Source organism: Coloeus monedula (genome assembly GCF_965178545.1).
Source record: "Coloeus monedula genome assembly, chromosome: 1".
Classification (NCBI taxonomy): Eukaryota; Metazoa; Chordata; class Aves; order Passeriformes; family Corvidae; genus Coloeus; species Coloeus monedula.
In genome coordinates this window covers 19,390,518-19,412,987 of record NC_138781.1, presented here as the reverse complement: position 1 = coordinate 19,412,987, position 22,470 = coordinate 19,390,518, and the positions used below count along the sequence as shown (strand labels likewise).

Here is a 22,470-nt window from a genome sequence, read left to right as displayed (position 1 = left end):
ATTTGAAGATAAATAAATAAATAGGCATAAACTATGTTCAAAGAAGAAAATAAGCCACTACAATTCTAGATGATGCACTACATGCAGGTTCTTCCTGACCTGGTCCAAAATTTTGCCTGTTTAATGGAGTCAGCAAACTAGTTTTGTTCACCCCAGATGAACCCATGCTGGTACATGCAAAACTGCAGGTCAAAAGAGGGATTTAGGCACACTGGAATGGATTAGGAGGAGTTCTTTGCTGGTTTGAGTGGGATGCTTAATTTGCTTGCTTCTGTAGTAGCTTCACTCCTTAGCATGGAAGTCCTAACTTGTGGAAAAGAGTTCTGAGGCAGATTACACATGGCTTTTGTTTTAAAATTTTGAACAATAAAAGACATGTCAAATTATCTTCTATCCAAGGAAAGGAAGGAGGAGACATGTCTGCAAAATTTCAGATATGCTAGCAAAAATGTGCATTTATGTCTGCATTTCCACTCTGATTTTTAACCTTTTTCTCTCCTGAAAAAAAGAAAAAAGAGAGAGTGGATGATGCTTTTGTTTTAACATGTTGAATAAAATGAAAAATCAAACCAAAATAGTTGGCACATAGCATAATACAAGACGGACTATTTAGAGTGGTCTGGTGAGAATATCACTCCCACATTTGAGTACGTTTATGTATTTTTGCAGTTTTGAAGAGGTCTGAGAGGATAGTGCACTGAATACAAGAGTCTCTCTTCTTGACTGTGATGCTGGGCTCTGTACCCATTTCTAACCCTCCAGTATACCCAATACCCCAGATGGAAAGTCCTGAAGTGGGTGGGTGGGGCAGTTGGAGTAAGGCACCCCTGGGACAGGGACAGACATGGGCACGGGCAGCCCCTGTGACCAACAGCCTCTCCTCACCCCAACTTGGCACTCCGGAATCACTGCTCAGGCTTCTGCCAATGGTGCAAGAGAGGCCCTGTGGCTTCCCTCTGAAAGTGTCAGAGCTTATGGAGAACTTGCATAGGGATGCAGATAAGAAGGAGCCCTGGTGAAAGTGATACTTTATTTGCATTATTGAGCACTGGCCCAGAGCCCACCAAAGTCAGCAGAAGTGCAAGTATTGGATCTATTCTTGGATTCGTGTGGGTGTCTTAGCTGAAAGCTTGGCAATCATATCAGTGTACTTTATTTAGCCAAATTCCAGAAACAAAAGTAAATGCAAAGATTTATTTTGTTCTGGCAGGGCTTTTTCTGTTTTTATTTTTTCCCTTTTTTTTTTTTGTGGGGGGGTGTGTGTGTATATGTGGTTTCTTTTGTTTCTAATTAACATGTTTAGTCTTCAGAAACTCCCTTATTTGTGTTCTACAATTATACTGCTGAGTGGGAAGCAGGGGGTCTTTGCAAAGAATGAAATGAATTAGCTTTAGCTAACTGCATCTAAAAAGGAGAGCACGTGGTCTTTTGGCCTTGCTCTGAGAGTAACTCAACTAGTGTTTTGGACAGCAAACTTTCTGAATATTAGACCCAGGAAAAAATGTCACAGTTTATTAGAAATGGGATGGATGGGAGCAGGCTTTATTGGAAACACTGGCTAAGCTTACGTCGTAATTGCTGTGCTGAAGCAGTAAACAGCTGCTGATCCTGTGATCTTTCCAGTGAAAAACAAGCATTTGTTGTAGTTATTTTTCAGATGTATGTTGTTGTTTGCACAGTATTTCAAGTGTCCTACTTGGTATTTATATTATTAGCTCAGTGTTCTACATTACAATAAATGTGTTTACTTATTACAGAAGTACTGACCCTTAAAACATCTGCTCCTCAGCTGAACATCCACAGCTCAGTGGGTGTGGGTAGCTTCTGTTAGCCATTCTTTCATAATATTTTGCAGTCTTTGGCAAGCAGTTTGAGTCAGATTCTGACCTCAGATGCACTCCTGTACAATGGCAATAGCTGTGCTCCAGTCAACAGCATTCTTCTAATTTTATGTCAGTGTTAACTGAGGTCAGAGGACATTGCAGTGAGTGGGCCACAATCCTGTCTAATTTTTGCCTGGCAAAAGCTCTTTAAGCAAAAGACATAAAAACTCTAGTGGCTCCAAACAGATGCCAAAGTCTCCCTCACTCTTCTAGAGACTGAGCAATAGCAAACGGTATGGCAGAAGGTTAATCAAATGGTTATGAGGAGTAAAGGGTTCTGTGTCTATCACCATTAGCACAAGAACTGCAGCTGCAGTCTGACAGGCTTGGGAGAGCTGTGACTGTCTGGAAAGTGGCTTTTGATCTTGTGCTGTCTCTTGTCTCTACCAATACTGGACCCGAGGGGAATGCTCAGAAGCTTCTTTTGGAGACAGTGGTTTCAAATGCCTCATGAATGAGGGGAATGACTGGGGAACCCATCATTTCCTGCAGTGGGGAGAAGACTGCATTGAAATCTCTGTGGTTGGTGTTGAAGTAGGGAAACAATCATTTCAAGACTTTTAGTGTCTTAGCAAAATGTCATCCTTCTCTCCCACCCCAGCAAGCAGTCCACGGTCTGTGACTCATGCCCACTGTGTCATTCATGTGTGAGGTTCTGCCTTTCCACCTCTGAGAGCCCACTCCAGTGCTGTGGAAAGAATGCCCATCTCAGACCTCCTCCTCCTCCTCTTCCAAAGCCCAGCAGCTTCCTCTGGTCGTGGGCTACCTGAGGAGAGGGAAGGTGCTCACATTACCTCAGAGCACGGCCTAATTTAGCACATGCTTTACTCTTTATGCCCAGTGGAAAGGATGGGACAGTCTTTTTATCCTGCATTTGCAGTGTGTCTACACCCCTGGACCTTGTCAACAGCAAAGGAACTTACCCACTGTGGTCAAACAAAAATAATATCGTCAACCAACCACAAGCCGTTTGTGTTAGTATCAGCTGGGACTTCTATAATGGAAAGAATTCAAAAGTAAAAATGGAATGTAAATTTAATATACACAGCATCCCCTAGAGGTTTGTGCTGCAACTTACAGATAGGATGACTGATCCTTTTCCATAACTGGTTTATCTTAAAAGTACCATCTAGTAATCATTATAATGAGAATACATTTTGGAATTAGCTTATAGGTAAGTCATGGCTAAAATATTGTTGGTGATACATTTTGTAGAATGAATCTCATTCTAAAATGGAAAAAGTGTTTTGCAAAACTACTTAGCAGTGTAACCTTTGTAGACTAGTGGGGGAACAAAGAGCTATTCTGTGTTACTGATCATTCTTATCACCAAAAATCCCTGTTTATTTCCCAATTGTTTATTATTGCCCTTTTAAAAATGTTGTATTTTCCAGTACATAGATTTAATGTTTACAGCACTGTTTCCATTAATAAAATGGGCTCTCTTAAAGAACTTCTCAAAATATTTATGCTTGATAATGGATATCCAAATGAAAATGCAGTGAAACTTGGCCTGGACAATACATGAAAGCATCTTGACATAGTTAATTTGGCATGCAAGTAAACCATATTCACACCTTGAATGCAACCATTTGTTAATAAAAAGTACTCATTGTTTCATCTGCAGTTTCTTTTTGATGTAGAAGACAGTTTTAATACTTCCACATTATAATATTTAGGATGCTTCCTTGTATAAAGGAGAAAACTTCCTGATACAACTATTATGGTGGTGTTGATGTCTTGTGGAAACTGGTGATTGAGCATGGAGAATACAACAACAGATGGTATAGACCCACACCAGGTCAGTAAGCTGTGGAAACACAAAACTGCCAATCCTGAAATTGAAAACAGGTGGCAAAAATTTCACTTGGAGATTTGACATCTGTAAGTAATCAGTTAGTGTAAGAGCTTTGGTCAGACACAAATTAACTTCATTGCTGATTGCATTTTCAATAAGTAAAGGAGAAAGCAGCTGCATTTGGTTAGAATCACAGTACAGGGCTGAAATACATAGGAAGTGTTTAGAAGGACTTAATTTTTGTTCTTTTCTTTTTAGTTAGCTTGGGTATACAGTTCATAGTATTTTGGTTGAGAAAAAAGATGTTTTACAACAGTTTTAACAGTGCTTCTGGGATCAAAGCTTCTTCTAAGAGCTTCAAACTTTCACACCATTCCTACACCACTTTCCTCTTCTAAAAAATGTAAATAAATAAATAAACAAAGGACATCTGGATTTGATTGGGGGGAGGGATTAATTTCAAATAAGGACATAAAAAAGTTATTTTGATTAGAACTGAGCTATGCTAATGGGGGATGTTGTGTTCTTGAACTTTGTCCTTTCTGGCAAGCCTTCCTTCTCCCCACAGATAGCAGTTACTGATCTTAAAATGCAGATATCTAACACTGACCCGGTGCTGACTTTCCTAGCAGTGACAGGGAATTTCAGAGCAGGCAGTGTGTTAATGGGTGCTATTTTGAGAAAAAAAATTAGGTTACTTGTATGCGAAATTGAAGTTTAGAACATTTTCAAAACATCTAAACAGAAGTTATTATTGTAAGGCAGACAGATTACCTGAATAACTTCAAGAGATAATGGTATTGACCACCTAGAATATTTCAGGTTTAAAGGATTTCAAGTTACTCAGGACAGAAAAGGTTTTTCCTGTGGAGGAGAACTAACACAGTAACACTAGAGCCGGAGCAACGTTCAGAGTTGCAGTAAAAAGTTGGGGAGATGATCTCCTCCACCTGATGTTGTATGAGGCATATGCATTTATGAAAATGTAGCACTACATGTTTCCAGAAATTCAAGTCTGTTGTAGTTGATGTCAATTCAGTTTTCCACAGCTGGATGTTTCAGAGAGGTTACCACCTCCAGTCAGACACCACCCTATGCTAGAAGTAGCTTGACATCAAAGGTGCTCTAATCATCCACAGCTCCACTGAAATCTTCAGGAGGTTGCACACTTGCATTTACATATCCCAAAGTGATTGTAATTCTAAATCTTGAACTATGTGAGGATAGTGTAATGTGAGGAAGTAACTGAGATTACTAATGAGAAGAACCAGAAGATCAAGAGTTGGAGGATGTCTGTAGGGATATGTTCTGGATAGAATGATGTGCAGAAAGTGTCAATAGATCACCCTGCCAAAGTATGCCTCTTTAAGATGCTGCAGTCAGGCATCTGCAAAATGTGAAATTCTCAGTTATGTTCAACAATCCTGGCCAACGGGTTCACAAATTCATTTTTCAACCAAGATGTTGCCTCATGGGCTTACTTCCCAGCCTATTTGCCATTGCATAGACAATTGTCTTCTTTCTGGCAACAGAGTATTATTCCTGTGGCATTTACAGCAATTGCTTACATGGAACAATAAATATCAGATAAATATTTAATATGAGTTTAACTTTTTAAGTGTTGTTTAATAGCTGAAAACTAAAGGAAACTGTGCTGTGGCTAATCAGCTATCTGCGGAGCACCAGCAAGTGCTCCTATTAACAAAAATGCAAAATGTATGGCTTCTAGATCACGTTGTGAGGTTTAAAGGTACCAGTTTATTGGCTATATGATACATCTTGCAGTAGAATAATATTAGAATTCTTTTTTTGAATTTTCTAATACCTGAATTTTCTAAGAGAAGCAAGAGGAGCCCACTCCATGACTAGCAGTTTTATGGTGCTGCTGTATATTAGATATCATCAGTAAATTACCTTCTGCTTTTTTCCTGGAATCTAGGCATCCCACTGGACTCAACATGCACAGTCATTTCATTCCTTCCCTGTGTGCCTGAAAACCACTTTGCTATTTTGTCACTGCCTTGATGAAGTGATTGTCTTAGTTATTTATGTCAGATGTATTCATGGAACAGTAACAGATCATAATGTGCATATAAACTGTTCTGTAAATTAAAACATACTAGTTCTTTGTCCACAGCCTTGAACTGTGTGAAGTAAGCTCAGCCCTGTCTCTATGCACTTATAATGTAACAAATTTCTGATATTAATTTTATCTTAATTTTAAAATTTTTAAACAAGAAGTAAGATTCCTTCTGTGATACTGAGAAAATATATGATAGCAAAATAGAGTTCAGGCTTGTCACATTGCTTTTCAGAGAAGTGATTTTCTGACTGCAGAACTCTATGCAGTCTTACTCTCCCCTCTGCTGTTTTATCTTCCTCTGACAGGTCACTGGAGAGAATAACATCTGATTTCAGACAATAAGATTGGGAAGAGGTAGCAGGCAAGTGGGGCCAAATCCTTTGGCTGAGGCTATGCAAGAGTGTCTGCATGCAACATCAACTTTTCCTCCCTGCTCTGCTCCTTCTCACTGAAGCTGGGCTAAACAAAAGTGGTGCAATGTGGGGTCTGCAAACATGCCTCTTCCTGGGAGGGCACAGGCTGATCTGGAGAGACCAGGCAGCTGTGGAAAAGGGAGATGATTAGAGTAAGGTGGAAAGGTGCTGAGCAACTGGACTGGAGGCAGAATAAAACCTGAGTAAAGCTATAAAAGGAGGAATTCCCTGTATAGACCTGTTCCTGATGAGATAGAGCTGTCAGGGCTCTGGATGGTAAACACTCTACTAAAACCTGTCATTCAAGGTATGGGAAAGATAACTTTGGTTGTATGGGGAGAGGCTTGATTTGGAGTCTGAGGACATTGGAGGGAATAGTCAGTCTGGGGTTTTGCACCCTGCAGGGAGGAGGGAGGAAGGCACACAATGAGGAGTGGGGTCACCTGCACCTGTAGGGGAAAAAAACCCCAAACAAACCACAAAAAGTAAAAGAGAAGCAAGATTCAGTTTGCCCAGATCTAAAAAGAAATTGTATGAGCTGGTATATGTGAAATCACTCATATTTAAAGCTGAAGGTGAGAAACAATATATTGATGAGCCTGTGCTTCCTGTGGAGAGGCTGTATAATGACACAGAAAGTTTTCTCCCGCAGCATACAGTCTCCTTACTTCAGCAAAACTAATGGGAGTAATAAAGTAAGTTGTTGCTTTTTCCCTTCTTACTGCATTTGTATGAGAGGAGGAGGCTGAATGTGCTGTCTTTTATTACTTTTCTCCTCCAGGAGTAAGTAAAAAGGGATATATGCTTCATACTTTTTTACAAACAGATTACACTGGACAGATGCTTAGAAACAGCTTAGCTAAATCATGTGAAGGGATGCCTACATTATGCCGTGTGGAAAATCTGCTGCTTTTAGTATAACCAGGCAGAAATGGAGATTCATTTGGGCCACAAGAAGTTGTGAGGTTATGGTTTACCATTAATGGAAAAGAGGAAAAATGTCCACTATGAGTTGTGCAATAAAGTCCAGTTAAATAACAAGTCTTTGAAAGGCCCTGGTTCATGGAAGTGTCAGTGGTTTTGTGGGTTCATTTAGAACCAAAAAATGTGCCCAAATGCACCAAACTATGAGAAACCTCCACATGACTGACAAGCATGTGATACACAGGCTGAAAAACTGCATTTAGTCTTTGAAGCAAGTGGGCATCTGCTGTCAACACTGGTTAGTGTTTAACAAACTCTTCCTCCCAAATTCTTTTAAGGTTACAAATATGATGAAGGACTTGGGCACTTAGAAACTCAGTGTTTTCATGACAAATTTGTAGTTTTTAAATTCATAAGTGGAATTAAAGCCTTGTGTGAGTTGCTTACTGTTATCACTTAGTTTGCAATCCCAAACACTCAGTTGTGAATCTGGGAGTGGCCTGAAAATTAAAAACAAAAACAAGTAATGCCCATTGTGTGTCTGAAATCCTGCTTCTTTCTAGGGATTAACTATTCTTAAGGTCTGCAAGAAGACCTGCTTGCCTTGAGATCCAGCATGTGCAATGCACTTCTGAGAGTGAGGTTGGTCTTTGTGAATGAGAGAAGCTCTCAGCTTGCCTTCTGAGCCCAAGTACTGGGGTCTTATATTTCCATGATATCCTGGTGGTTATGCACTCTCCAGGGAAATGAGGCAGAGAGATCAAGGCTACATTTACCCTGGGGAGGTCTTCCATCTCCTAGCAAGGTGTCCTGCTTTTGAAGTTTTTCTAGAAAATAGTGAAGACTAATTTGAACAAAAGAGAGAGGACAGGACAGACAGTTAATAAAATTCATGAGGACTGTAACTAGCCCTGATTTAAGAAGAAAAGTTTACTGTGAATTTCGGGAGACAGTTCTGTCACTGTGGGCATATGCTTTCCAAAACCAGGAAGCAGGATCAAATAAGCAGCTCAGGTAAGTAAGAAAGGTGGCCAAGCCAGCTTTTTTGGTAAGGTGCAGATGCCAGTCTTTACTGACTGAACCTGCATCCTTTACCACTGGATAGCATTGCCCCTACAGCTATCTGAAGAGAAAATACTGTAAACCAGGCCTGTTAATGGTAGTGGGTTTGGAAGCGATGGTTCTGTGGGACGTACTGCAGGACGGCCAGCCTGTGCAAGTTCAGCAGTCAGTTGGCCAGGACACCTTAGATATCCAGGAACTGGTGATCTATCCCTCTGTAATTCAGACATGGAATGATATATCTTTAGTGACTGAGCTGTTTCTCTGCTTGAGTAAATAAGATGTATGTATTGAGGAAGGCACTCAGCATTCAGCAAGACAGATTAATTTAAGATTAACTCCTCAGTGGAGTGGAACTGACAGGCCTGTAGAAGATAAGCAGTTCTAGGGGCTGTTAAATTCCCATTTAAATTCACCAGCCTGGGACTTGCATTATTTGCAAGTTCTTTGACAGTGTGAATACATGTGGTACAGAGGGAGAGTTTGTGCCCTAAATTAGCATTGAGCTAATTGGAAACAAAATCAAAATTGTTCCTGAGAAACTTAAGTATGAGTTGTAGGGTTGTATTAATTTCCGGGAATCGGGCAAACCTTTGCATTTTACTCTTACAACACTGAATGTAGTCTAGCTGTTTTTGAATCTGTTCCCTGCTGCAAGATGTGAGGAGCTGGTTTGCAAACCTTACTGTGGCTGCTCAGGCTCTGGATGGGCTGTCAGCCAGTATGTGGGTTAAAACCTTGGCAGCAAGATGCTGTGACATAGACATATAAGACTGCTCTAAAAGATGCCTTTTTATGCAACTGGCTGGTGTTTTTCTGTCATTGAATCTCAAGGGCAGGGCACGGGGAATCACAGCTGACTGTTGGCACTATTCTTCCTTTGGAAAGAGAAAAGAAACAGCGTGTTGAGACAGCATTACTATATGCTTCTTAGGAACAAAATCCATAGTGGGTGGAATGAGAAGAAACACAGGTGATTTTTCAAGTATATTTTACAAATATATCAATCTCTGTTTAACAAAATAGGTCAAATTTTGACAGACTTATTTTCCCAATTCATTCTGTACCTGGATATGCTTGTCTTTGTTTAGTAAGTAAACCTTGAAATGTCATTTTACCTAAAAACTTTTCAAACGCTATGTTTTCTCTCTTACTTAAAGGTATTTTTCCCCTTTCTCCTTTGAATTTGCCTTCTAGCCAGTGATAATAAAGAACCTAAGCAACAGCTTGAACAAGTGGCTGAATAGAAGTACAGATGCTCTGCACTGTAGTGATAGCCCAAGCAGAAAGCCAGCCATCTTGTGAAGGTCTTTTCCTCATAAAGTCATTCCTTCAGCTCTCTAGAGGCACTAGACCGTGTTTGCATGCATCTAATCAACTAATTCTACCAAGTCTGAGTTTCTGTAAGCTCAGGTTCATTTTGAAAATAAGCTTCTCCAAAGCATTTAAGCACATTTGTGTTTTTTTAAGGAATATACAGAACTTTCTTGTTCCATGTGTCACATCTATTCTTTTTTACCCTCTGAAAAGGAAAATAACATATTCTTCATGTGATGATTAATGTGTAATGATCTTCACACATTCATAATGTCCTATCTTCCACTTGGAAAAGCACTGGCACAGCAGAGTGGCAAATCTGTCCCTTCGTAAAGTGTAGACTGATGTCATTTGAGCTGGCTCAACCCTGCACAGCTTCCAAAACACAATGTGCTTTGCAGCATGGCAGTATCCATTTCTGCCTCCTTTTTTTAAAAAAATGCACAGATGAAATGTATATCCACAGCATGCAAGCAAACCCACCCCGGCAGCAGTGCTGCAAAGCTGATAATGTTTTTGTTCCTGGAAATGTTGTGGTTGAATTGGAAGGTATATGATATTGAAGAAAAAAACCACGTTTTTTCGATCTTCTCCCAGAATATGTCTACCTAAATAACTAAATTCCATGTAACTTCTGTGTATTAAAAGTGGATGCCAGCAATGCAGTTCCCTAATTTTATTTAGGCACAGTGGGGTGCATGTAAACAGTGTCAATTGTAACATATATAAAAAACCAGGTTTTATCTGTAAATTCTAAAATGCCTTTATAGGAGTTGAGTCTTTCCAGTTCTGTTCATCAGTTAAAAACTGTGAAAACATGCCCTTCCTGCACTCTACTCCCCAGACCTGCAAAATCCACAGTACTAGCTTGTCTGCCTTTTGGGAGAAGACAAAGGCAATATTCAATACTCCATGTCTTGGGCAGAGCAATTAAACATTTTCTGGATAATTTCATTGCTTTGACAAGTTTCAAGATTGATGCAATATTTTATCTTCTGTTTCTCCAGTATCTCTGCCAGTTTTCAAAGGGTTTATTTCTTTTCTGCCAAACAAAGAATGTCTTTCTATCATTCATGTCTCAAACTGGCTTAATTTGTATTTTTATGCCTCTGATTTCTGATGGGTTTAATACAGCTGTTCTTTGACTCTAAACACATTTCTACAATTCCTCCTTATGATTTTTTTTTTTTTTTAGTCTCACATCAAGTCTAGCAAGGCATATTTTATCCCAGAGCTTAAGAACAATCTCTGCTCTAATTTACTCCCATTAGTGTGCTAGAAACACGACGTTTTTCTCTAGCAGATCTCCTGATCTAGCTGATTTTAGCTGATTTTAGCTGAAGCTAAAATGAGAATTTCTCCTGGAAAAAAAAAAAAAAGCAGTAGGCATTTAGACCTACTGTAATTTAAGTAACAAATTTAATCTTCATTAGTCAAGACAGAAAATACTTTGCCAACAGAGAGGCTGGAAGAAATAAGAAATGGCCTTTCAGTAATAAAATAGTACATAGCTATTATCTAGTGCTTGTCATCAGTAACACAGACCATGTTTAACAGAGAAAGTGAGTTTCATTATCTGCATCTTATAGATTGCAAAAGAGAGGCATTCATTGTGCTATTCCACAAAAATATGGAAAAATATAAGTAACCTGCACTTTTACAGCACATATTTAGTTTCTTTTAGAGAATCAATCTCTACACTATATGTATTTACCATAATTACTTAGGTTTCTCTTATGCTTCCTCAAAAATTGAAAATTTCTGACTTCTCTAGTGACTGTTCTCACAGAGGACCATATCTCTCATACTGCGCTGGGCCAGATTGGAGCCCTTGTTATTTAGAATCACTAGTATGTTTTCAGAAGTCCTTAAAACACTTACTTCATGCACGAGTGAAAATGGAAGGCAATAGGTCTTCTTTTTTTAAAGTTTTGTACTATTCTTTTGGAATAATATATGAAGAAATGGGGGTATATAGAGAAATTTAAGTTGGACAGCAATTGCGAGTTGAGGGTGAAGAGACCTTGAAATAAGCTTCAATGTCTTTTTTTAAAAATAAAATACCATTTTCATTTCTTGACCATCCCATCTCTACAAGAAACCAGCATCACAAATAAAACACTGTAGCATAATTCAGTGTATCTAAAAGGGCATGAAAATCAGGTAAAGGTATCTTAAGGATTCTAAAGTACTAGCATTTAATGTATTTTTCAGTCATTGCTAACCTAAACATGGAACTCTGCCATATGAGCCCAGTGAGACCTCCTGACCCTTGAAGTAACTCTGTGTTTGAAGATGACAATTTACTTCTTTTACTTTTTGCAGGACATTTCATGAAAACTATCTTGACACCACAGTGTAGTGAGTTCTGGCACTAAGCCTTTACTGTTTATTAAATGAATTCATTAATTCCACAAATGATCAATCTATTTCCTTGTATCTGGATTAATCTTTCTTAATCCTGAACCATTGTTGGTCTAGGAAGCCTTTGTGTGCAGAAAATGAAAGAAGATATATGAAGTCCTAGTTTGATCCGTAATGAAAGTGAAGGGGTTAAAATTTATGGCTCTGACTGAAATCAATTTGTGTGTTTATCACTGAGCTAAAGTCCAAGTTATGTCTTCATAAGCAGCTGTAAATTTTAATTTTCCCATCTTCAAAAATTTCTCTTTTGCCACTCTACTGGAAGAAAAATCATGCAGCTTTTTTCTTCAGCTTTGATAATATCAGATACTATTGCATTCTCTGCTACACATTTCTGGGCAAAAGCAATTGCTTATTCATTTTCCAGTTTTCCAAATCCTGAGCTCTGTGAAACATCTAATACTGCAAACCACTTCCTTTGCACTCCTGTGATGGGGACATAGGGGACTGAGGATGCAGCAAGAGAAATGTGCCATATTTAAGTCATGCTGGGGTTACATGGCATGATCTGCCTTTCTTTGAAGTCCAGGACGTGTTGAGTTCTGAGAAGTGTCACTCTATATGTATGCTGTATTTTGGCACACTGCCACAAACTCATTAATAAATCTGTTTGGAGATAGTAAGAGGCTTAGGAGTTTGCCCTTGTTTGCAGACAAACTTACTAAGGATGGTTTCAGTCTGTTGGGCACCACTGAAAAGGGAGGAGAGGAAATCCTTCATCTGTGTGCCATCAGTGTTTGTTGCACCTGATGAGGCATTAAGCCATTGTGTGACCTTTCTTCTCTTATTTCCACTGTGCCATGTTGCTCAGACTTTAACCTGTGCCCCTGAGGTGATGCTGCCTGTACCTGTATGTATGGGCAGCCCCATTGTGTTGATATGTGAGCCCTGTTTTCCATCTGTATCTCTTTGCTCAAGCAACTGAACCCTCCGTGGCTGCCTTTGGTGTGAGTGCTGACATTGATCCTTGTGCCTGATCCGAAATCAGCCTGACAGGGCTACCCAGAAAGCCAATTACCCTCTGGTGCTGCTCCAGCGCCAGTGAGTGACAGGCCTGTGGAGAGCTGGCCCATGGTGTCTTGGCCAGAGCAATGTCCCTGCAATCGCTGCTCTTTGCACCCTGCACTGTGTGTGCTATCTGTGCTAATCCATTTTTTGAGCAACAGGCTTCCATCTGCCTTTTCCTCAGGCTAAAACTGAAGATAATCCTTCTACCAAAGTTGCATTTGGCACTATCTGCTGGGAAGGGCATAATTAGCCAAGCTAACACAGGTTAGTACATCCCAGTTATTTACTGTCTTCTTTCTCAGCAAGTCATACAAAAGGAGTTCCAGACATATGCTGCAGTTCAAATTATGAATGCCTAGTTCACTTTTTGTATGCTTTTCTCTCATATCACCGGGTTGTTCTAGTGCCTAGGTTTGCTAGATCCTTCAGGAAAAAGCAAGATGCTTTCAAGTTGGAACTGTGAGATGGACACATAGGAGACAGCTCTAATGCTACTGCCCAACACCAGCAATCATATTGTAATCCAGCTACTGACCAGAAAAAAAAATTATAAACTTTTTTACAGTGTGCTTAAATAAGGTACAGTTATATTAGTATTCTTTGGAAAACCTTTGAGTCAAGTTTGGAAAAGCAAGAATTTGCATATAAATAGAATATTATAGAGAGAACTCCATTTCTCTTGGCAGGGCATTGTTATGTTAAATTCTTTACTTTTTGCTGATTTTCAAACAAGTAATTCTGTAGTTTAGCAAGGGTTTGTGTTATAGGGAGGTTTGGACAGAAAATACACAAACTACACATGAATTAGCATTTTGACATTATTGCAACAATAGTTAATCAGAAAACCTCAAATTATTTAAAATGTGTTAACTACTTTCTTTTCTATGCTGTACTTTGATAATCCACAAGTAAACACAATTATTAATATTGTGAGTTTTGTGCCAGGGACGTAAGAACGTTACAGATATACTTCCTTTTGGAAGCTTAGTATGTGCTAAATATTCATCTATGTACAGTTGGGTGTCTGCATTACTAATAATTATTGCAAGTGCTACTGGAAATGTGGGTGTTGAACATATTAGTATAGTGTGCAAAGATTAACTGAGTAGTACTCAAATTGAATTTGCTGTGGCTGGGCATCTAAGTCTATTAGAGTGTCTTTTCTTCTTTTTCTTTTTTTTTTTTTTCTTTCTAAGGAAAGGCTAAACCAGAATCAATTCCAACTTCATTATCTCTCTTTTCAAGGTGATTTCATCTTCCTGTTTCAGAAAGTGGAGGGCTGAGATAAAGGATTACACTCTGCATTGTTAGCTTAATCATAATCGTGTTTTTATCGTTCCAAAAATAATAAAAAAAACCGATCTGCAAGTGTGGGATGCTGATGTGCATAAGACTTGTAAGCATCTTGTAGATGTGGAATGTTTTATGCCTTCCACTTCTGTTATGATCAGCCTTCCCCTAAACTCTTGTTTTAACTCAGTTGTGAAAGCAACTTAAATCCTTCTAGATTGTGTGTATGAGAAAATTAAGCACATCAAATTAGAACACTTTTTTTCCTTTTTAAATCTTTTTTTTACTAAAATACCTTCAAAATTTTGGTACTGGCTAGATTTTTGGTGATGACTGATATCACCGTGTACTCACCAAAATTTTCTCCCTCATTACCCAGCATCTTCAAGACTGCAAGCCTTCTTTAAGACATAAGTTGTATTTTTTTGGTTCTGTATGTATCCAGTTAGCAATAAGTTTAGGTCTTGGTTCCCAAGTGGAACTGACAGGAAGAATAGCAAAACAAATCTGTAAGAAGTTATAAATCCATAATGAGATTGCTTGTAAATTCAATGTGCAAATTATTGTGTTTATGTAGCCAGAGAATATGACTGAAGATGGAATTTAACAATATTTCTTCAGGGTAGGCTAATCAAAGTAATGGTATTGTTACCAGTGGACTCAGATCTTGACTTCACTTATACCATTTTAATTTACCGGTATGATTGCATAAATAATTACAAAATGAAAGTAAATCAGGCAATTAAAAAAAAGCAAAACAAAAACAAAACAACAACAAAACAACAACAATGAAAAACACTACAAAACCCCAGCCTGCAGCAGTTGTAGTTGTGACAAAGATAAAGTTCTAGAAGTGTGGTAATATGCTCTTTGGGACCACTTGTAGTGGTGAAAAATAGTTATTGAATAGAAAGCAGTTGCAAAGGGAAGAGTCTGAGTTCATATTGTTGATAAAATGGATGTGGAAGGAAATTACCAGTTATGTTGTTTCCCTGCCATGATACCTATTATTATTGATACTGATTCTGTATTGCACGTCACTACTTACTGTATAATTGCAAGGAAAACATACATCAAGATAGTGTTGTTATTTTAGACTTTATTTTTTGTTCTGAGCAAACAATTCAACAGCTGTACAGTGATCATCATCTTCCATCATTCAGAGTTTTATCATTGTTGACCTCTGATTCCCTTTGCAGGTCTCATAAATTCTCATCCCTAGTTGGAGAAAATAGGATCATGCTAAGCATTATTTTCCCATATATTATTACAGCTCTGTTGGCAGATTCAGACGAGCTTTAAAAAGAAACTATGAGGATCTGGTCTTTTGTTGTTTTTAAAATCATGAACCAAACTGACACAGCTATTGGTGTGCTAATTTTCAGTGTGGGATAGTTTTTACAAATCATGTTACTTTTTAATTTGTTAAGAAATTTATTGTATCATTAGCAAGGACATATTGAAAGTCAAGCTTATCTGTTATATCTTTCCTAAATTAAGGTCAGAAAAATGGAATTGGTCCTAGGTGCATGAATCAGATACAGAAGAAGTCTCTATTTTGTTGAGGTGTTCATAGGCAGAGTTAATTTTAACTAGAAATTTTTCTTTTTTGTAAGAAGTACGATTGATTTTTTCTGTGATATTGGTCATTCAGTATATAAGCCCTCTACCCGGAGAACCCTTTAAAGGCATGTTTATGTTTATGTTTTGAAGAGCCTGTAACTTCATGGGACCAGTGTTCATATCTTCCACCAACGTTTGTTGTTTTCTCATCCTTACTGCACAGGTAATAATAAAAATAAAGACTTACAAGACAGACTACAGAAAGTTGCTTAACCTAAAGTAGTATGATGGCATTTTCTGTCCCTTGATGAATAAATTTGTGTATTTGATACTTGATTTTGCTGGCATTTGGGCTGAAACATATTTAGAAAGTTGATCATGTATCTCACAAGCAATCTGCTGAATAGAGCATGAGTATTTCAATGTATGAGTATTTCCAGTCTTTCAAAAGAAATCTTGCTGATTATGGTGTATTTATGAAATTAGTCAAATTGCAGAGTTGGCTTAAATGTGTGCAATCATGAAATGTAAATAACACATACGTTTCAGAAATGAAATTCTGAAATTCTGATGTGCAGAAACACTCCACAAAACTTTGTTTGACCTTGTGGAAAAGGGGGCAAAAGCCCAAAACCAGCTGAATGAATGAAAGAGTATTTACTTATTTGCCATTTTTTTCCCAAATAGGGTTTCTTTATCCTTTGGTTACATTGCCACCCATAAAAATATAAAGTTTCTTTTTTGTTGTTTCTTCCTTATAAATAAAGCTTTATGTAGACCAGACTTCCTTACAAAATCAGAGCTGTCTTGCTTGTCGGGTTCAGCTGTTGCATTTTGGGCTTATTTGCTTAGAATTTTTCCCTTTTTCTTTGAGGGCAGTCTTGGCAAAGCAGAGAACCCATGTGTCCACCACAGTTAGGTGTCTTCTTCCCTTTCAGCAAGTCTTTCTTGTATAGCCCAGCATTTCTGTTCTGTTAGAGCCACTTGTATAATTCACAATATTGAAGTGGACAAACAGCATTGATTTATGTTAATGAGTGTTAAGCCATTCTATATATTTCATAGTACAGGACACACATCTTCCTGCCCAAAACCTCAGACTAGCAGAGCCACCTCAAAAGGTCCTGATGTACAAGACCTGTTTTAGATGTTTGTCTTCCATCAGTTTAGTTTAACACATTTAAAAACTTGTTTAGTAGTTGTTAAAATGCAAGCTCAAATGGTAAAAAAAGCTGTTACCTGGGTACATGGTGGTTTAAGCAATAGATGCCAAAAACTTTCTTTTTCATGTGAGCAGGTAAACCTGTACAGAAGGAAATTTGAAACACCTGTTTTAGAAACGCGTGTAAGTGATTCTGCCTGTAATTTTCATCCATTCCCATTCCTCAATGTCTTCTCTAAATATTCTGTGCAAGTCTTTCCAGTTTGTGTGAATGATGCTCCTTTTCCCTTAAAGCCTTTGATGGAAATTTTGATCAATCACATAAGCCATGAAGGGCTGAACTGGCCAACCATGGCAAGAGCTTCTGATCTTCCCAGCAGTCATCAAATAATTTCCGATTGGTGAAAGCTTTTTACAGATTTGTTTCCCTTCTCCCTACCTGACTGCCTCTCTAACTTTATTCAATACAGAGCTGAAATCTTAAATTTTAGCATAACCCAAGGAGGAAAGGAGCTGTAGGCATAACGATTTTCATCATTAATTTTATGAAAACTTCAAGAGCAAGAGCTGAACGATCAGGCCAAAACACCATCCTCATTACATATTCATTAGAAAGACCTTACTCTATTTTTACTGCTTCAAAACACTGCAGCACAGTATCAGTCATACAGACCTTCCCACAGAGATAGTGACATGCCAGTGATAGGAGTACTATGTACAAAACTGTGATGATTTACACATAAAAATATTAGTTGAAAACAGTAGTTCCAGCTTTAACAGATTTGAAGGGTTACTGTAGTTTTGCATCTCTGTTCATACAATTTGAACAAGTTGCTACTCATCTGTGTTTGCCAATATTGTGATTTTATTATAAATCAGATATTACAGCATTTGGCTTCTTTTCAATTGATTTGAATGACATGTTCTCCTTCAGTGTTAATTAGAGAGCTCTAAGATCTAAAAGATAAGACTGTAATACTTTGGTACATTTCCTCTAAAATGCCTTTTATGTGATTTTTCAGCTACACAGAGATTTCAACCAGAAACATGAAACAGTTCTACTTTGTAAAGTGTTGGAATTTTAGGTCTTTGGATGCTTTTTCTTCATGGGATGCTGCCTTTTAGAATTTAATTTATCTATCCATTATCTGAAAATTTATATGTTTTATTTACCTAAAAATAAAACATCCTGTTCAGCTCATTTCAAAAATATTTGTCATTTTCTTGGCATTCTGCTGGGATAAACAACAGAACATTCTGGAGCAGAGCTGGCCTGACCAAGCTCATCACCGCTCTGTCTCTTCCCCTATAGTTTAAGGCAAAGGTTTAATGAAGGAGGAATCACACAGTACATTTCTCTCTTTATTCCTTGAAATCACGTTGTAGCTCAGTATCTCCACACTGCCAGTCCAGGACAGTTAACTAGTCTATTGATAACAGTGTTTTACAGATTTCACAAGTAATGGTGAAAAAACCTCCAAACTCTAGTTTTAAACTGAATAGTTATCACTTCCTGCATTTAATTCTTGCTACTATTCAATTTAGAAGGATATCATGTGTTCTGAATACAGCTAGATGGTTCTAAAGATTCCTTATGTCAGTATAGCTTGTACCTGTAAAAAATATTTGTCACTGTAATAGCAGAAATGGTATTATTTTAGAACACTTTCTATGTATCAAAGAGAAAAATCACATAATTAAAATATTTGAAAGGAGATAAAAGTTGTGCACTAATGACATCGAAAATCTCTGTAATGTGGAATGGCCCAAGCCAAATTTTGCAGATGCCATGATGCAATTATACCGTAAAAGAAAATATGGAGAAAATTGTGTACAATTTTCAAGCCAGTGGAAATACCCCAACACACTTCTTTCCTTCTCTCCATCATTATATTATAATTTTAAAAACCAATTTATGTTACTAACACCTTCAAGGTTAGAAACTACATTCTTTTCTATTCAGGATGTGGGAGAACAAGGTGTAATTGCTTTTCTTTACAAATGGGTCTCATCTTGAGGTGAATGGGATTTAAAACCCTCCCCTAACTTTCACATGTTCTATTTGCTAGTTTAGGTGATGGCCTCAACATGTCAAGCATGTTTTATAGCCATGAAAAGAGTAGGTTGGAGTAGGAGTGCAAAATGGGGGTAAAGTGCTTTATTTTACCTCGCTCTGAGTATGGGTTTTGAGCACCCGGCAGGAAAGGTGCTTCAGGGGAAGGGAAAGGGGTCCTGCAGACGTGTATCTGAAGTGCTGTGGCCTGTTTGTAGGTGTGTGATGCTCCCCGTGGTTGCAGAAGGAGCCCTGGTGTCTCAGTGCCGGAGCCTCGGCAGCAGCAGGAGGGCGGCCGTGGTCTCCAGGGACCCAGCCCCGGGCGCTGCGGATCGCGGGCAGGGAGCCCTCTCTGCCCATGTATCGGGGCAGTTTGCCATGTCTGTCAGCTTCCCAGTGCCTCATCCCTATGACAGCGCGGCGGAGTGCCTGCAAGCTATAGCAGGGAGGGCTGCTTGGAATAGATTTTGATAAGGGCTGTGGAGGAATAAGTTAGTTCGCCCACTGAGCTGTCCCTCTGCATCAAGCTGATTTTCTGATAAAATAGGGAACACAGTAGCAATTTGTTGAAGACAATGTTCTAAGGTTTTTAAGAAATGCAAGGAAACAGTCTTCAAAGCCACCTATTAAAAGAAAAGAAGTCTGATTGCTTGGGGTCTAAGGAAAGATGTAGCCTGAGATTTCTTGTTCTGCATGTCAGTTAAATTCTGATTTCTGCAGGTGGCCAAGCACCTTCATCTCACATTAATTTCAGCTTGGTTGTGACTGATCAAATAGCTTAGGAAATAAGTTTAGTAGATTTGGGGGAGTTTGTTAGAAAAATGGAACCACATAGAGCCTAAATTGTATTAGATACTGTTTCTGTATTGTAACACCTTCTGATCTGCTAAGAACAGTGTCTGACAGATTTTCCTATACCCATGGCTCCTATAGCTGTTCCTGCTGTGATGCAGGAAAATCTCACTTATTTAAACCTTTGATAGCTAATTTTCTATTTTCCCATCTGTTCTGTACTTAGACAACATGTGTGATGCTTATTAAGGACCTTGGAAGTGGTGCCATCTTTTGTTCAGGAGCTTCTGTTAAAAAAAACAATGGAAGTATTTCTGCAGATAATTATTTACTGGTCTATGCTTTCAGTACTTTCCTTTTCTCTGCTGCTTCTTTTGAGAGTTCTTTTTTTCTGTTTTTTGAACCAAATCACCTTCTTCCAGGCGCATCCAATGCACAGAGCACCCCTCTACTTCTTCTTTTAGACCCAAAGAAAGTATGAAAAACATATCTGACTTTCAGTGCAAAATATGCAAACTTACTTCAACCTCTCTTGATGGTGCTAACAAAAATAAATTAACAGAAAAATACTTTGATGGGTTTTTGGATTGGGCAAAATAGAAACTTCTGAAGAATTAATGGTTTTATCTGATGATAGTTTTATAGGTTTGTTTTGCTGATAGTTTTACTAGTATGAAAAAGTTGCAAATGAGCATGAAAATGTCCAAAAGTAATATGTTAAACACACCACCCAACTGCTCACCTCTTGCAGAAGATATAGTGAGTGTCTGCAGACTTCACACATCATTCATGTTTATCACTTTATACAGCAGGGCAGCTTTATTTATGCACTGGAACAGCTGTTTATGAGAATTTCACATCTTTCATAATGTTTATTTGCCTTTCACCATGGCTTCCAAGCTCTTTCAACATAAAATCAGTAGGAAAAACTAAGTCTGTACAAGAGTTTCTCTGTCTCTTCTACATTTGTTTTTTTAGGTGATTAAAATATTTTTTGTTAGACTTACTCTATTTTGAAAAGTATCGGCTATGGGTAAACATTATTAAAGTTACAAAAGTTACAGGAAAAGCTTTTCCCAGACAGAAAACAAGCAGAAAAATAAAACATCTAGGATGTTTAAAGGAGTCTATAAAGGAGTCTACCAAACTTAGTCAAAATTCCTGAATTTTGTAAAAGTATAACGGTTCTTTTTAACACTTACATTGCCATAGAAACTTTATCAGGGATACAAATGGCTATTTATGAGTTGTAGCTTTATAAAAAATTCTTAGGTTTTCGATTATGATAAGCAAACCAGCTCTCTGTTCACTTATTACATTGCTTTGTTTTGCCTTTCTTTCCTTGTCAAACAGGTGTGCTTTATGAAGTTGTTCAGAGCTTCCCTCGAGTGGAGGAAAATGTGCAGGTGGATTCATATGTAAGCAGCCACAGGTGGAGAAGGCACTCAGAGTCCCTCAAATCAGTCGACACCAACAGAGCCAGCATGGGGCAGGATTCTTCGGAGCCAGGGGGTTTCACTGACCTGCTGCTTGAAGAGGGACATGACAACACTACGCAGATTGAGGTAGATATTCATCCCATCTATTTTCTTAATTCATTTTGTTATCTTTGGTTGGGGGTAAGTAAAAAATCAGGACAGTTCCTTCAGGGTATTCAAACACTTATGGGGAAGAGTACTCTGGTCTTTGTACTTACGAACCTGTCAGGACAGGGAAGCTGGAGTTTTGTCTTGTCCTGAGGCTGGAGCCTGTCCTTTCTGAGTTTTGAGTATAATCTCTTTAGGATGTCTGTTTCTTTACTGGAAAACAGCCAAGGGAAGTCTCATGTTTTAGCAGTTCTTGCTGAAAAGAAGTAATATTAGAATAAAATTGAATTCTTTTTTTGAAGTTGGTGTAAACACTTCAATTTTCAAGAATTTGCCTAATCTTTATGGATAGTGATATCCAAGCAAAAAGGGGAAAAGACCCTAGAGAAATGAGAAATTGGAAGAAAATTCAGGTTTTGGTCATTGAAAAAAATTGTGCATTATTTGATTTTTGGTCTTCCAAAGAATAAGATGGATCAAGTCCATCTGTGTGAAATCTTGGGACATTTTCCCTCTGTTTTATAGTGTCATTCAACCTCTAATTTCTTGTTGAACTGCCAGATAGCTCTCTGTCCTGTTTTCTTTGGTTCTTTTGTTGTCGTTGTGGTTTTTAAGTATTGAGTTCGGGGTTTTGTTATTAATAAAATCTACTTCCTGTTTTTCAATAACATACAGCTTGGACTAAGCTACACTTAACATCTTCATTCATTATAATCTTCTTCCAAAACAACAGTGTCAAGGTTTTTTTCAGTTCTGAGAAGCTCACTCTCAGAGAAAAAAAAAAGCAGCCTTCAGATTTTGGGTTGTTACACAATAAAAAAAGCAATGCAATATAAAGCCCATCTGTAGAGACAATGGCATCTCTACTGCATGAGTAAAAAAATAGTGCTTTTTGAGAGGTGTGTTGTGTGTTTGTTGTTTTTAAGCTTCCCAGTTTGTACAGCACTAATTATGTTTTCTCTTGTACTAACATGAAAGTCACTGGTTGGTAAATTGTAGTTTTGAATTTCATGTTGATTTTATAACTTCCTTTTTGCCTCTTGTAATCCCCATCTGCCCATACTTGTAGCAATTCTTTTGGGCACAACACAGATCAATCTTACTTCTAGTTA

The 22,470-nt window shown here is 38.1% G+C and overlaps 1 protein-coding gene across 1 annotated transcript in view; it reads left to right on the top strand.

Moving 5' to 3' along the window:
- Nucleotides 1–22,470, top strand: part of PLXDC2 (plexin domain containing 2) — a 261,533-nt gene that overhangs the window by 97,027 nt on the left and 142,036 nt on the right. The window contains exon 2 of the mRNA XM_082298661.1: nucleotides 21,126–21,337. Within this exon, the coding sequence (XP_082154787.1) occupies nucleotides 21,126–21,337 (212 nt within the window). The remainder of the gene's footprint in view (nucleotides 1–21,125; nucleotides 21,338–22,470) is intronic.